This window comes from Volvox carteri (genome assembly GCF_000143455.1).
Source record: "Volvox carteri f. nagariensis unplaced genomic scaffold VOLCAscaffold_66, whole genome shotgun sequence".
Lineage (NCBI taxonomy): Eukaryota > Viridiplantae > Chlorophyta > Chlorophyceae > Chlamydomonadales > Volvocaceae > Volvox > Volvox carteri.
In genome coordinates, this window is record NW_003307609.1 from 9,549 (window position 1) to 25,208 (window position 15,660).

Below are 15,660 nucleotides of genomic sequence, written 5' to 3' on the forward strand. Positions count from 1 at the left end.
CGCTTCGTGGTAGTGTGCCCTCTCCCGGCCCTACCCTTTCACGAAGACGTTCTTTCCTTGCATGCAGGTACTTGTTTGTAACGTAGTCTTCGCATGAAAACGCCTTGTTCCCAGCTAATCTTTGTAACGAACTAGGGTATCCGTCCCTGTCCTCTGCCCAGCTCTGGGCTGCAAATTCCTGTGCCACACTTGCTGTACCGCACTACAGGACGAGCACTTAATCAACATGCATTGCTTAAATATCAGCGTGTGATCCGTACTCCCTACTAACTTTCTGTGGGGAAGGCCATTGCATCTGCGACCACACTCCCGCGGTACCCAAACCCTTCAAAGATAACTCCGACCAGCCCCAAAACACACCGCGGAGCGGTCTCCCCTTCCCCACTCACTTCCCAAGTGGTACCCTGGGTCCTCTCGCTCACCAGCCCCTCCTCCCCCTGGCCCTTGTGACATCTGCCAGGCGTTCTTGCTGCACAGGCTGGTATTTCAGGAAACAATTAAAGTACCTCGGATGGATGTAGAGGCACAGCTTGCCCTCCTTTCCCACCACTCACAGGCTGTTGATAAGCATGGGTGTAGTGCATTAGCTGGGCATTCCAGTCTCCCACTGCAGAGAGCCGTGCTTAACTCGGCTGTAACGACACAGCTGTAGGAACTGCACTGCATGCGGCCGGTGACCTGCCATTATTATTTCCGGGTTGCAGTCCAGCATCACGACCTGCAGCAACTCCTGCACAATAGCTAGCTTGCAGTCCCGCTCAGGCACCATCTGTTGTCCTGGGTGTTCGCATGACACCCACTCCAGCTGGGGCCCTCCCTCCAGGTGGCCTAGCCAACATCTCTGTCTGTGAGGGGGCAGCCTTCTTTAGCTGCCTGGAAGAACTCTCACCACACTGCTACATGTGTAAGTAGCTTTCCTGGCTGGTAGTCCTCGGGTCCGGAAGCAAAAGATGATCTCTTCTGCAACTCTTGCTCATTCTGCTGATCTCCTGCATCATGTCACCCTAGAGGCTGTAGCCTCTGTCCAGCCTCCTGTAGCAGCTGTATGCCTCACTGCATGCTTCCTTGGGTGTCCCCACTAGTGGTTTTCATCCTGTGACGCCGGGTTCTCCCCTTTCTGCTCCTCACTCACCCACTTGCTGCCTTCACAAGGGTCATCATTTCACGACAGCAGTTTGTCCAGATCAGCTCCCTCCTCCTCCCGGGTGTCCGTGTGGTAGCCAGTGCTAGATCCTCCGGCTCCTTCCCCTTCTATCCCTTGCTTGATCACAGTCAACACAGTAAGCCTGGGCCTCTGGGCTTGGGTCTCCTTGTGTGGCGCCTCATTGCAGCTAACCAGGGCGTCCGCCCGTTGGGCCACCCATTCTGCCTCTGTTGCTGGGTGTTTATACCAGCAGCACTGCCCAACCTGCACCTTAACACAGGGCCCCCTCCCTGCGTAACTAGTACAAGTCAGTGCCATTCTCCCTGTACACACTCTCCGTAATCTGCTCTTCACCCACTTCCTGGTATCCCCGCCGACCCAGCTCCTGGTTTACAGCCACCACTACACTGGCAGGCGGGCTCAGCCGTGGTCCATCGCGGCCCCCCCACCGTGAGGCGTTCCCAGTCCCGGGTTTACTAGGATCTGGGAGCCTGCACCCACTGGGCTCCGACTTGCACTCCTCTGGTCATGGAAGCCGGGAACCCCCGATTGCCACCCTTCCCATGCTGCTCTGTTGCCCACACTCATCCTGCGCTTGCTGTCAACCTCCTCCTAAATTCCTTAGTAGGCTGTGAGTCAGCTGCCCATTCGCCTCTTGTAACTTCACGGCCGTGCACGTGAACAGTACCACTGCCGGCCAGGTTCACTCCTGCAACTCCTTGAACATCGGAGGCTGACACCGCGGCCTGGAGGGCCGCCTCTAACCCGAACACCTGGAACTCGTGGGCCTGCTGCTGTAGCTTGAACACACTCGTCTCCACCCAGCTCCACGGCACCAGGTATCCAGCAATTTGCCCCGTGAAGTGTCCTTTGAGAAGCATGTTTGGCTTTTGCCCGATGTATGCCCCAACATGCTGGCATTGCGGCCCTGCAGAATCCATGCAGCACTCATGCAACTTCTCTTCCTCCCGCTCTGGCATAACACGGCCTGGGTTTGACGCCCACAGTGCGTGGTGGCTTTGCACCATTACTCTCACCTGGACCTCCGGGGCCTCCCACAGCTGGGATGTTGGGACTCGGCCAACAACCTCGTAATGCAGCGCCTCCGGGCTGCCATGTTGTTTCCTTACGGCGGCCATGCACCTCTTGGATGGCCCTCTCCCGGATGCCACGGTTCGCCTGGGGCTGCTCTTCCAGGCCAGTGGCTGCTGCCAGATACAGGGCTCCCGCTCCCGTGTTGGTGAGCTGCATCTCCCGGGCCTTATCCTCAGCCAAGCGTCTGACTGCTGCCGTTTATCCTCCTGTCCTTCCCTGGCTTCCACACCCCAGGGGTGGCTTCCATGCCTTCCAATCTGTGACTCAGGAAACCGTGCCACCATTCGCTTCTCCTCTTCCACCTGTTCCTCTTAGCCCTGGCTTGGGCTGTCAGGACGACCTTCCGACCCTTGGTACCCGTTGCCCCGATTCCCACCCTCACCAACGGGCCTCCACAACTGCACCTCATCCATTGCTGCTGTCCGAGTTATCTCCCCTTTCTGGCTCCAAGTCCTCCTCGTCCACTTCTGGCCCCATGCACTCCGTCTGGGTGCTCCACTACACGAGAACAATCCCGCTGGGGTTGGTCCTCTGGTGGACACAACACAACCTACCAGCCCAAAGCAACTCAGCCTGGGTACTTCACCGTGCAAGAGCAAACCCCTGGGGTTGGCCTTCCGAATACATGCGACCCATCCTCCTGGCCCCAAGGCAACTCAGCCTGGGTGCTTCACCGCACGAGAGCATACCCCCTGGGGCTGGCCTTCCTGATAAACACGACACAACCTAGCGACTCAATGCAGCTCCGCCTGGGTGCCTCACTGCCCGAGCGCAAACCTGCTGTGGCTGGCCTTGCAGATAAACGCAACACAAACTACCTGCCCAAGGCAGCTCTGCCTGGGTGCTTCACTGCGCGAGAGCAAAAACCTGCGGGTGCTGGCCTTGCAGATAAACACAACACAAACTACCTGCCCAAGGCAGCTCTGCCTGGGTGCTTCACTGCACGAGAGCAAAACCTTGCTGGTGCTGGCCTTGCGGATAAATGCAACACAACCTACCAACCCAAAGCAACTCAGCCTGGGTGCTTCACTGCACGAGAGCATACCCCCTGGGGCTGGCCTTGCGGATAAATGTAACACAAACTACCGGCCCAAGGCAGCTCTGCCTGGGTGCTTCACTGTCCGAGAGCAAAACCTGCTTGTGCTGGCCTTGTGGATAAACACAACTCAAACTACCGGCCCAAGGCAGCTCCGCCTGGGTGCTTCACTGTCCGAGAGCAAAACCTGCTGGTGCTGGCCTTGCAGATAAACGTAACACAAACTACCGGCCCAAGGCAGCTCTGCCTGGGTGCTTCACTGTCCGTGTTGTAGTATAGTGCAGTGCTACTGGCCCGTGAAGTATGTCTCAGGCCGGCACTGCCCCGACAACGGTATAAGACCGCGCTCCGAACATGAGTAGAATATGAATTCTAAAAGAACCCACGTCCGTTCTGTGAGCAAAGACGATTTCAGTAAATTTATGGATTTCGGTAAGGCTGTCGTACAGATTCATGATGTTCAGTTCCGGTGAATTCTTACAAACGATTCTTGACAGCCAGGTCAGTTTTCAGAAGATTTCATGATCATAATTGATTCGCATATTTCGTGATAAGCTCATCATTACTGTGTAGCTATCGCGCTACAACAGCTGCCTCCTCCCCCCAGGAACCAGCGTCCTCGCTGTGTTCCGGGTGAGCATTCCAGTACTCAGTAATCAGATTTCGATCAGAAATATCGGCAGAATCAAGCCACGTGTTGTTCTCATCAGTATGTCCTTTCCATTTGACCAGAAATCGGTATAAGGTTCGTTTTCTCAGTTTACGGGTTTCATGCTTCAGAATTCGTTCAATCGTCCAGACAGGCTTGGAAGTGACGGGGTCAAGTTCCAAAGCTTTCGGAGGCTGAATAGGTCCATCAGGGACGTCAGCACAGTAAGGTCGGAGTAAGGACACATGAAACACATCGTGGAATCGGTATTCAGGAGGCAAATCCAAACGGAAAGTAACGGAATTAATCATTTCAGTAATCGGAAAAGGTCCAATCCAACGGGGCATCAGTTTTCGTGTGCCTTTCTGTATAGACAGATTTTTCGTACTCAGTAATACCTGTTGACCAACATGGAGGGTTACAGTACGTCGTTTCTTACTCTCCTGTTGTACAGCTCGGTCTTGCGCAGACTGATAGAATCGTTTCGCAAGTTTCAGTCGTTCATGAAACGTATCCACGTACACCTTAGCAGCGGGAACGGTATCAGCAAGTTCCAACTGTAGAGGCGTTCGCGGGTGGAAACCGTAATTCAGAAAGAAAGGTGACTGACCCGTGGTTCGGTTTCGCAGATTGTTAATCGCGAATTCAGCGGCATCGAGATAACGATCCCACTGTTCAGTGTCAGTCGAAACGTATTGTCGTAACATATCTCCAAGGATTCGGTTGATTCGTTCGGTTTGTCCATCGGTTTCAGGGTGAAAAGCGGTACTCGTGTTTTGTTTCGCACCAGCTCGATTGAGCAAAGCCGGTAGAAACAGATTCTTAAATCTCGGGTCACGGTCGGAGATAATCTTTTGTGGCATTCCATGAAGTCTCACAACGTGATGAAACATCATGTCAGCACATTGTTCGGCGGTAGCGGTAGTACGGCAAGGAGCCAGATGTACCATTTTCGTTAGGCGATCGACAAACACCAGAATAGCATCGTGCTGGCGTTTGGTTTTCGGAAGTCCCACAATAAAGTCCATGGAAATACTTTCCCAAGGCATATCAGGGATCGGTAGTGGATGTAATTCACCTGCCGGTAAACCAGAAGAAGGATGACCAGATAAACGATCAGAGTGACTTCGTGCGATAATTTCGTGTTTCAGAATCGGATCATTCGGAACGACGATTCGGTGATTCCCCTCCTCCTCCAAGACAAAGAACCCTCCTGGGTGCTCATAAAATTTTCGTGTATTATTCGGATTCTGAAACCAAGCGTCCTTGCGGGTCGCTTCCGCAATTCGGGACGAAATCGGAAGGTCGGAAGAAGGAGTAACAGGAGGAACCGCACAGAGAATCATGGCCAGATTCGGATGTCGAGAAAGAGCATCGGCAACAACGTTGAGTTTCCCAGGTCGGTAGACCCACTCAAACGTAAATTGCTCGAGGAATTCAACCCAGCGTGCCTGCCGTCGACTCAGATGAGCTTGTGTTTTCAGATACGTAAGCGGATGATGATCGGTAACAAGGGTGAAAGGGATGTTGCTTTGCAAGTAACATCGCCACTCGTGTAAAGCATTCACAACACCCAACAGTTCCTGTTCACCGGTAGAGTAGTTGCGTTCGGCAGCGGAAAATTTCTTACTCGTGAAAGCAATCGGACGACCGTCTTGCAACAGTACAGCACCGGTTCCATTGAGCAATGCGTCGGAAACAAGCTCAAACGGTTTCGAGAAATCCGGATAATTCAGTAAGACATCGGTCGACAGGCATTCTTTAATGGATTGAAAAGCGGCCAGCGCCTGAGGTGGCCATTCATCCGGGAGGCGCTGTTTGCCAAAGAGATCCGTAAGTGGCGCGGCCAAAGACGCAAAATTTCGGATAAATCGTCGGAAATAGTTCGCAAGGCCAACGAAGGCGCGCAGCTCACTTAGGTCCTTAGGTTGTGGCCAATTTCGGATCGTGTCCACCTTATTCGGGTCCATTCGGATACCAGCAGAGCCTACGATGTGACCAAGGTACTTGACTTCGGTTTTCCAGAATTCACATTTCGAAAGTTTCGCGTGCAGTTGGTGTTTTCGGAGCGTTTCAAGAACCAACCGCAAATGCTCAGCGTGTTCTTCCGGAGTTTTCGAAAAGATCAGAATATCATCCAGATATACAGTGACAAATCGGTGCATATACGGTGCGAAAATCCGGTTCATGGTTGCTTGAAACGTCGCAGGAGCATTGGAAAGCCCAAAAGGCAACACCAACCACTCGAAATGTCCCAACGGTGTATTAAAAGCAGATTTCGGGACGTCATCGGGGTGAATTCGGAGTTGATGATAACCAGAAGCCAAGTCGAGAGCGGAAAAGATGCGTGCTCCCGCTAACCGGTCTAACGTATCATCAATGCGTGGTAACGGATATTTGTTCTTAATCGTTAATCGATTCAAGGCTCGGTAGTCGATACACATACGGAGTTCACCGGTCTTCTTGGTCACAAAGAGGATAGGCGCACCAAAAGGAGATGTTGAGGGTTGAATAAACCCTTTAGCCAGCAAGTCCTTGACCTGCTTTTCAACTTCTTCCTTTTCCAACGGTGTCAAACGGTACTGAGGACGGTAAATCGGTTGCGCACCAGGCTCTAACGGAATCGTATGATGTACCCCACGATCAGGAGGTAGCCCGGAAATCGGAGCAAACACATCCGCATATTCATGCAAGATTGTTGCTAAGGTTCGGTTCGTTTCGATTTCAGGTGGAAGTTCGAGAGAATTGACCTGAGGAATGGGGCTGGTCGGAGGATGTGCGGTAGATTCGGTTAACGGTTTCACGACAACCAGCAGCCCACGCGAGCCGGGCGACTCGAAAAGGTCTCTAAACACGCGCTCCGCGGATACCACAGACGTGCGAGCTGGAGCTCTTTCCAACAACAGAAATTCGGGTTTCGGTGATTCGGAAACAGAAGAAGACGGGGCGTGCATTGCTCGCAACGTGCATCGCACACCGTTTGGCCGTAATAAACTGAGTTCGCTACGCGCAGGCCTTAATTGCGCATCATAACGGGTTAGGAAGTTCGTGCCAAGGATCACATCCGCAGATACAGTCAAAGCCGGTAAAACGAGCAAACGGAGATCGGTACCAAAACTACCAAGGCGCAAACGAGCTCGACACTCACCAAGAATAGGTACGGTCGACTGGTCGGCCAGGCGCACTGGAGCAAGCGGCGTAGGCAAAATCCGCAAGCCAAGTTTGGTAGCCATGAGCTGGGAAACGAAGCAGTGCGTAGCGCCAGTGTCCGGAAGAACTCGCACGGCATTAGCACCAAGGCGTCCAGCAAATAGATGCAACTGAGTATCGGTTTCGGTTATTGAACATTTCGGCTCAATCGGTTTTCCTTTAGGTGGATCCCACCAAATTTCATAAGTGCTCGTTTCAGGCGGAGGATCTTGGCAACCAACCCGATATGAACGGTACAACTGAGTTCCGGACGGTAAAATCATAAGTCGTGTCATGTCTTTCAGATAGGGTCGTATTCGTTTCTGTTCGGTTGGAATCAAAATACAAGAGGATATGCTAGGATCATAACTCTTGCAACGGTGGTAATGACGGAGGAAATCGGATAACAATTTCGTGGGAGGATTCATCCAGATAGTGTGGCCAGAGCAATCGGAATTGAGAAAGGAACGAGTCGGTGAAGCAAACATCTTACAGACAGAGTTACTTCCATCATCGTTCGCAGCAGCGTCCAAAGAAAACGTTCGTCCAATTCGACGCTCTAGTTGTCGCAACAACTCATAATCAATAATTTGGAAATCATGCGAATTCATGTCCCCAGTACGCGTGCCACACGAAAACGACTGGGCAAACTCCTATGGATTCTCTGGCCGGCGAAACATCTCCGGTGTTACCAGCGGATTCGGACAGCGCGAGCTGATGTGGTTGTTCTGAACGCCGCAACGGTAACACTTCCCTTGCTGCATCCATTGGTACTTCTCCCAATTCGTAAGGAAAGTACCTAAACGGAGCGGATTCGGAGTTCGTGATAGTTCGTTGGGTCTGTTCAGAGCCGCCTGCATAACTGACACCTTCGCATCAGAAGACGGAGGTCGTGGAGGTACCATTACAGGGGGTCCAGGGATCGGAGGCGGTGGTCCAGCAGGCGCAACGGAACGCGCTGGCGGACGAACGGAGTTCATGGCGTTGGTCGCAGTTCCAGCCACCACGGTGGGTTCGGTAGTCGGAGGTCGGTCCGCCCTGACGCGCTTCACAACGACATCGCGCCACGGTTGTGGTTCGGTGTTTCGTTTGCCGGAGAGCTTCGAAGAGTCCTGTCGGGAGCCGTGAAAACGGTGCTTAGTTTTCGTGGAAGCGGCAGCAGCATAGTGAAGAGCCGCGCGAGATTGACCCTGCCCGCGAGCTCGCAATCTTCATTCTTCAGTAAGCGCAAATTGCACAATTGTATCAAGATCGGTAAATTCAGCACCACGAAGATCAACTCGGCAAAGCGGTCGGAGTTCAGGAATCAATCCCATATAAAACAATTTCGCAAGCGGTTTCTGAACGGTAAACTTAGCACGGCGAGCGACTTCACGAAAACGAACAGCGTATTCAGCTACCCCTTTTGAAGCATCCATTCTTATCTCCCCTTTCAGTAAAGATTCGAGTGATTCAGTTTCCCTGTCGCGTACCTAGGTACCGAAGGCCTTCGGTTCGAAGTAGTCGAGGAACGCGGTTAACAGCTCCGGTAAAACAATCGGTTTGTTGGCATTATGCGATTCGGTGCGGTATTCGGAAAGCCAGTCCAGAGCGCCAGGTGGGTATTCGTGCATCGCATGACGCAGTTGCCACAAGGCGTCATCGGTGTTGTTCGGTGTGTACTTGGCGACCCAGTCTTGAAAATCGTTGGCAAACATTTCAAGACTATTGGACTTGCTCGGCTGCGGTGGTTCAATTCGGAACGTGAATCGGGGTTCGGTACGCGCAAGATTCGTAGTGTCAGGACTCACCACCAGAACTGGTGCGGTTGACGGGCCAGCTCCAGAGTTCTTGATTTTGGCGAGTTCGATTTCAGCCTGGACTAATTGGAGTTTCAGCTCCACCAATTCGTGTTCGCCACGGGATGGACCGGTGGAGCCGCCAGCATCCCGAGTCGGTTCGGTGGTTCGTTGTGGATTCGCTTGAGTCGGTGGGTTCGGAAGGTTCGGTGGGTTCGATGGGTTCGGTGGCGGTACAGCGACTTCATCTACATTCATTGAATCAGTGTTCGTTGGCGGATCCATGGCGGAACGACAGGAAGTCGCGCTCAAAGCCGCCAACCTTGAGCAGAAAGACGAAGTCCAGCAAGTAGGGCTTGTAACAGAACCTCGTTGGGAGTGCGCGGTGGTCCAGAGAACATCCGCCTCAGAAGTCAATGGTCAGCCGCCCTTCAGTGAGGGAGGCGGCTGGTACGCTAAATTAAGCCAACTACTTAGAGAATAATATATTAATAGCAATGCGCTACTGAGACACCAAAAGATGTTGTAGTATAGTGCAGTGCTACTGGCCCGTGAAGTATGTCTCAGGCCGGCACTGCCCCGACCACGGTATAAGACCGCGCTCCGAACGTGAGTAGAATATGAATTCTAAAAGAACCCACGTCCGTTCTGTGAGCAAAGACGATTTCAGTAAATTTATGGATTTCGGTAAGGCTGTCGTACAGATTCATGATGTTCAGTTCCGGTGAATTCTTACAAACGATTCTTGACAGCCAGGTCAGTTTTCAGAAGATTTCATGATCATAATTGATTCGCATATTTCGTGATAAGCTCATCATTACTGTGTAGCTATCGCGCTACAACAGTCCGAGAGCAAAACCTGCTGGTGCTGGCCTTGCAGATAAACGTAACACAAACTACCAGCCTAAAGCAACTCTGCCTCAGTGCTTCACTGGGCGAAAGCATACCCCCTGGGGCTGGCCTTCCAGATAAACACGACCCAGTCTACCGGCCTAAGGCAACTCAGCCTGGGTGCTTCACCGTGCGAGAGCATAACCCCCGGGGCTGGCCTTCCGGATAAACGCGACCCAGTCTACCGGCCTAAGGCAACTCAGCCTGGGTGCTTTGCCGCAGGAGAGCATACCCCCTGGGGCTGGCCTTCCGGATAAACGCGACCCAGTCTACCGGCCTAAGGCAACTCAGCCTGGGTGCTTCACCACACGTGTAGCAGTCGCTCACCTGACGGGAGGACTGGCAGAGCGGAAGCGTGGAGTTATTAGTCCTCGTCGATGTAGGAAGAAGTCCAACCAGGCGGCAAGCACTAGCGTACATAAGATGTGTACGTAACGGTTAGAGATGGCGGCAGCGGAGTCTTGAACTCCGAACACCTAGTAATGTGATACGTCAGTGTCTGGCCAGAACACCCCGCCCGGGTAGCTTATATCTCGGCCTACCTGCCGGATAATCTCTACTACGGACCTTGCCGTACTAGGATAATGTTGGTGGGGCCCGGGGCCCCAGCCCGTTAGATTCGCTTACTAGCAGCTGCCCAGTTCGTGACATGTGACGAAACTCGGAACATGTACGAAACTTGAGTCAGATCATTTAACAAATTAACAGTTATTGTTAAAAGTAATCGTTAAAATATTCTAAGGGAAATGTAGCCTGCTACAGTCTCCCCCCTCTGAAGCGAACCGTCCCGGGAGCGTCACTTCTTCTTAGAAGATTTCCGTCCCTTGGGTTTTTCCGGGGCTTGAGGGTGTTTCTTAGACGCCAGTTTGCGTTCATATTCGTCGATGGATTCGGCCAAGGGGGTAGACTGGCGAAGGGATTCCTCTGGTTCATAGGTATTATGACTGGAGTCATAACCTTCCCATTTAATCAAATACTCTCGACGTGTCTTTCCACGTCCCCCTCGGACTGAAACATCGCGATGGTCGACAATGGCTTCGACCATAAAATACGGCTCACCCTCAATGACGAGTGGCGCCGGTGGCTGTCGCTTTACGTCTTCTTTGTACAATTTCAACAAAGAGACGTGGAAGACCGGGTGTAGGTGGGAGGCCGCCGGTAAGTCCAGTTTTACCGCAGCTTCGCCCACGCGAGCGACAACCGTGTATGGGCCGATGAACTTAGGCATCAGCTTCTTAGTTCCAGGGGTTTTTAACGTAATATTTTTAGTAGATAACAGCACTTTCTGCCCAACCTCGTAACGCACTGGACGCCTATGCATGTCGGCGTCGTCCTTTTGGACTTGTTGCGCAGCCAAGAGACACTTTTTAGCTTTGCTTATACGCTCACGAAGCATCGCTTCTTGCTTCTGAGCGGCAGGCACCTTGGTTTTGAGGTGAAGGTCAACCGGTACACGTGGTTGTCGAACACCATTCAGGGAAAACGGAGTTGTCCCCGTTGCCTTCTGTTTTGAGTTGTTTATGGCAAACTCAATCAGTGGCAAATGCTCATCCCAATCATCTTGAGTGGGTGATATGTAGTGCCTGAGTGTCTCTTCCAGAACGCGATTCATGCGTTCCGTTTGCCCGTCTGTTTGCGGGTGAAAAGCTGTGCTCATATAGAGGTGGGTGCCCAACAGGCGAAATGTTTCCTTCCAGAAATTACTTGTGAAGCGAGAGTCCCGGTCTGAAATAATGTTCTTTGGAAGGCCGTGCTGCCTGAAGACGGTAGCCACAAAGAGGCGGGCTACATCTTCAGCTGTAGCGGTTGTGTGTGTGGGAGCAAAGTGCGTCATTTTGCTCAGCCGGTCCACGAACACTACAATCGCATCGTGCCCATTGCGGGATGTCGGTAGCTGCGTAACCAAATCCATTGTCACGCTTTCCCACACCTCCGTTGGAATGGGAAGGGGCTGCAGTAATCCACCCGGCTTAGTATTTGTTGGTTTGTTACGCTGACATTGGGGACATGATTTGACGTGTTCTTTAATGTCAGAGTCAAGCCCTGGCCACCAATATGATTGTGCGATCGCTTGTTTGGTGCGGTCTATACCGCGGTGGCCTGCGTAAGGGACATCATGATACTCGGTCAAGATGGCTCTTCGCAGTTCAGCGTTGTGAGGGACATAGATCTGGTTTCCCCGATACCAGAACCCATTCCTTCGTTTTAACTGCAGCTTGGCTACTCTTGATTTAGCAAGGTTTGGATCACCGTCGTACCCGCTTTTGATTCGGTGTCCCAAGTCGCTGTCCGCCAGCGAGGCCGTAAGCACATTAAGCACCGTGTCGTGAACCCGACTAATAGGGTCTGCGACATTAATCCGTCCGGGTCGGTACTCCCAAGTGAACTGGAATCGAGACAATCGTTCCAACCATCGAGCTTGCCTTCTGGAAAGTTTATCGGCGCTTTTCTGCTCTTGCAGATAGACCAAAGGTTGATGGTCCGTTACTAGGGTGACATGACTCGCACCTTCCAAGTAACAACGCCATTCTTCCATTGCCAGGACTGTGCCCAAGCATTCTTGATCTGTGGTGGAATAATTGTATTCCGCGCTGCTGAATTTAGAACTTGTATAAGCAACTGGTCGGTCGTCTTGTAACAAGACAGCGCCAGTGCCATGCAGCGATGCATCAGACCAAACTACGAAGGGTTTGTCAAGCTCAGGGAGTTTTAATACTGGTGCGTTTGTCAAGGCATCTTTCACACCCTGAAAGGCAGTATCACACTCCTTTGTCCAGTGGAAGGGCACTTTCGCACTTGTTAGGGTTGTGAGGGGGGCCACGAGAGAGGAATAACCCTGGATGAACCTCCAAAAATAATTGGCTAAGCCAAGAAACGCGCGCAATTTAGAGGCGTCGGTTGGTACCGGCCATTCTTTAACAACTTTAACTTTGCGCTCGTCTACTTTCAAGCCGTCACGGCTGACTACGTGGCCCAGGAAGTGCAGTTCGGTCCGGTTGAACTGACACTTAGACATCTTTGCCTTGAATTCGTGCTTTCTAAGCAAGGACAACACCACCCTTAGGTGTTGTTCATGCTCGGCCTTGGTCTTACTGAAGACCAGAATGTCGTCCAAGTACACCAGCACAAATTTGCCAATGTGTTCGGCGAAGATCCGATTCATCACCGCTTGGAACGTAGCAGGGGCGTTTGTGAGTCCAAAGCACAGCACTTTGAACTGGTATTGGCCCATTCCCGGAGCGATAAAGGCCGTTTTCGCAACATCCTCTGGTGTAATGCGAATTTGGTTGTAGCCCTGCTGTAAGTCCAGGGAACTAAATATCTTAGCCCCTTGGAGTTGATCGAAGAGGTCAGTAATGTTTGGCATAGGATACCGCCGCTTGATCGTGATTTTGTTTAACGCACGGAAATCCAAGACCATGCGAAGGCCCTGACCGTTAGCTTTTTCCACAAAGATAACGGGCGCACCATAAGGAGAAGTAGAGGGTTCTATGTAGCCCTTACTCAACAATTCGGTGACTTGTTTACGGACCTCTTGGCGCTCTAATTGAGTCAGCCGGTACGATCGTTTAGCGGGCGGTACAGCCCCTTCCACTAGTGGAATCGTATGACCTACTTCGCGATCTGGAGGAAGGCCTTTGAGCTCTTCGAATACGTCCTTGTATTCGTCAAGCAACCCTTGCAATGTTGCTTCGGGGATTATGTCGGTGTCGGGAGGAAGTGTCTCCGCAGACGCCGAGGATTCAGAAATGAGCTCAGATTGCACAAGCATTAAATAGCTTCGTGCGCCTTTGGCAATCCTCCGTGCAGCTGCTTTAGCTGACATCGTTTCCACCGTACTCGCAGCATAGAGAGTGGCGGTAACGTAATTCATGATGGCAATACCATCTAGGTGATCGTCGTCGTCTGCTGAAGACCAAAAGGAAGGCCTCAGGACAACAGTATCGCCGGTAGCTTTCCGTACTGTAAGCGTGTGTGATTCCCAACACATTTTCGCTTTCTTGCGCTCCAACCAGTCATCAGCGAGAATAATTTCAACGCCTGGAACACCTTGCTTTAAAACAAGTAGTGTGACTGTTTCATGAAAGGAGCCTATACGGAGCTTAGCGGTAATCGAGCCATTGATAAGCTCGTGAGTTCCATTCGCGACGCGAACAGTAGAGATAGTGCAAGGACGGACAGAAAGAGCCATCCTGCGGACAGCTTCGAGAGAAATGAAGCCGTCGGCAACCCGGCCGCAATTGGCACCGGAGTCGGCAAGAACTTTGCACGCCGTTTGACACAAGCGAGCATCAAAAAGCATAGTGCGGCCATTGCTATCTAAGCTGTTAAGCTGCACCGATTTGGACGGCGGGTCATACCAAAGCTGTAATGGCCAAGGGATGCCCGGCAAGTCCGAACGCGTTCCAACGTCTACTGGTTGTGAGAACAACTGTGTTCCAACAGGATAAGTTTTGAGTAGCTGGTATCCAGCGGAACGCATAAGACACTCGACTTGAGTCCATTTAGGAACGGCGAACACCGCAGAAGTTGTTTTAGGATTTTTTAGCTTACAGCGGTGGTAATGTTGCTGCCATTCTTTAATATGAGTGTATGGGGGATTGATCCAAACAAACTCGCCAGATACATCCGTATCAAAGAACGAGTTGGATGGAGAGGCAAAGCGCGAACAGAGACTGTTGTCGCCCGAGTCGTTACAAGCGGCATCGAACGTAAATTGACGCCCAAGTTCGTTCTCAACCCTTCGAAATTCATCACGAAGGAACATCCGATCACATATCAACGGATCGCAAACGGGTGGAACAACAGAGTCCCTAATCTTCAAGTCAGGCTCGGCAGAAGAGACTTTGTCTACACGTGCTACCGCCTGCTTGCAAAACACCCCCTCGCGCTTGCCAGCGTCCTAATTAGCCGGTCGGTTCGCGTTTAGACTAGCCGTCTTCTCCTGCAGTCGGGCCATCTGCTCCTGCAGGTGGCGAAGGCAGTCCTTCTTGTGCTCTTCCCAAGTCTGGTTCGCCGGTTTGAGGCGAGAGCACATCCGACACTTGAGAGGAGTACCGGACGTGGACGTCCGCGGTTTCTTCGCATGAACCGTTTCCCAGGCCTGTTTGGAAGGGGACCGAGGGCGAGATTGCTTAGGACGAGAGGAGGAAGTAATCTTAGACGGGCCAGCTTGCGTAGTAACTACAGCAAGCTGTGCTTTGTCCTTTCCGGCTTTCCACCGAACCTCCTGACCACTAGCATACAGGATTAGCTTCTCTAAATCCTGCCAGTCTTTGCCCTCATCGTCCGTAGCGCAGCGACCGCGCAGCGCAGGAACTAAGCCCTTGATATACCAAGAGATTTGATCCACAACACTCATATCATTCGCTTCGCGAACAATATCGTAAAAGCGCTGTGTATACTCTGGTACGGACTCGTCTACTTTCATATCGTACTCGTGCGCATGCAAACGATCGCGTGCGGCCATCGCGGTGTCGCGCTTCGCATCCCCATATTGTAACAGGAATTTATCACGCAACAAATCGCGGGTAAGTGGTTGCGCGCCGGACTTGTGCTTAAGGAAAAGATCTGCGGCCCACTCCTGAGCCTTGCCCGTAAGCCAAAACATAAAGTGCTCAAGCGGGTCCATTTGCGACAAGTCAAAATATTGCATAAGGAGCGTGAACCATGTCTTAGTATTAGTAATTTGCGAATCCTTCTTTCCACTAAAACGAGGTGGTGCAAGGATACGCTTATTTACCTCGGAGGGACGGGCAGACTTGGAAGGAGGGGCCGCCGAGCCGGAAGGACCACCGGCTTGCTTGGCGATGCCCTCGCCCCAGAGCTGCTTGACCTCTTCCAAGCGTACTTCGGGAGTAAGGTGGCGCTGCAGAAG

At 52.1% G+C, this 15,660-nt stretch overlaps 2 protein-coding genes across 2 annotated transcripts in view; both read left to right on the top strand.

Annotated features, from left to right (window-relative positions):
- Positions 1–2,294: 2,294 nt before the first annotated feature.
- Positions 2,295–3,487, top strand: VOLCADRAFT_97898 (uncharacterized protein; the record flags this gene model as incomplete). The annotated part of the gene is made up of 2 exons (XM_002956820.1): positions 2,295–2,384; positions 3,038–3,487. 2 exons carry the CDS (start codon positions 2,295–2,297, stop codon positions 3,485–3,487), a joined length of 540 nt encoding a protein of 179 aa, XP_002956866.1.
- Positions 3,488–13,863: 10,376 nt separating this feature from the next.
- Positions 13,864–15,660, top strand: part of VOLCADRAFT_97900 (uncharacterized protein) — a gene marked incomplete at both ends in the record, with an annotated part of 12,808 nt that continues 11,011 nt past the window's right edge. Inside the window, 2 exons of the mRNA XM_002956821.1 lie at positions 13,864–13,914; positions 14,755–14,793. Of these exons, the coding sequence (XP_002956867.1) occupies positions 13,864–13,914; positions 14,755–14,793 (90 nt within the window). The remainder of the gene's footprint in view (positions 13,915–14,754; positions 14,794–15,660) is intronic.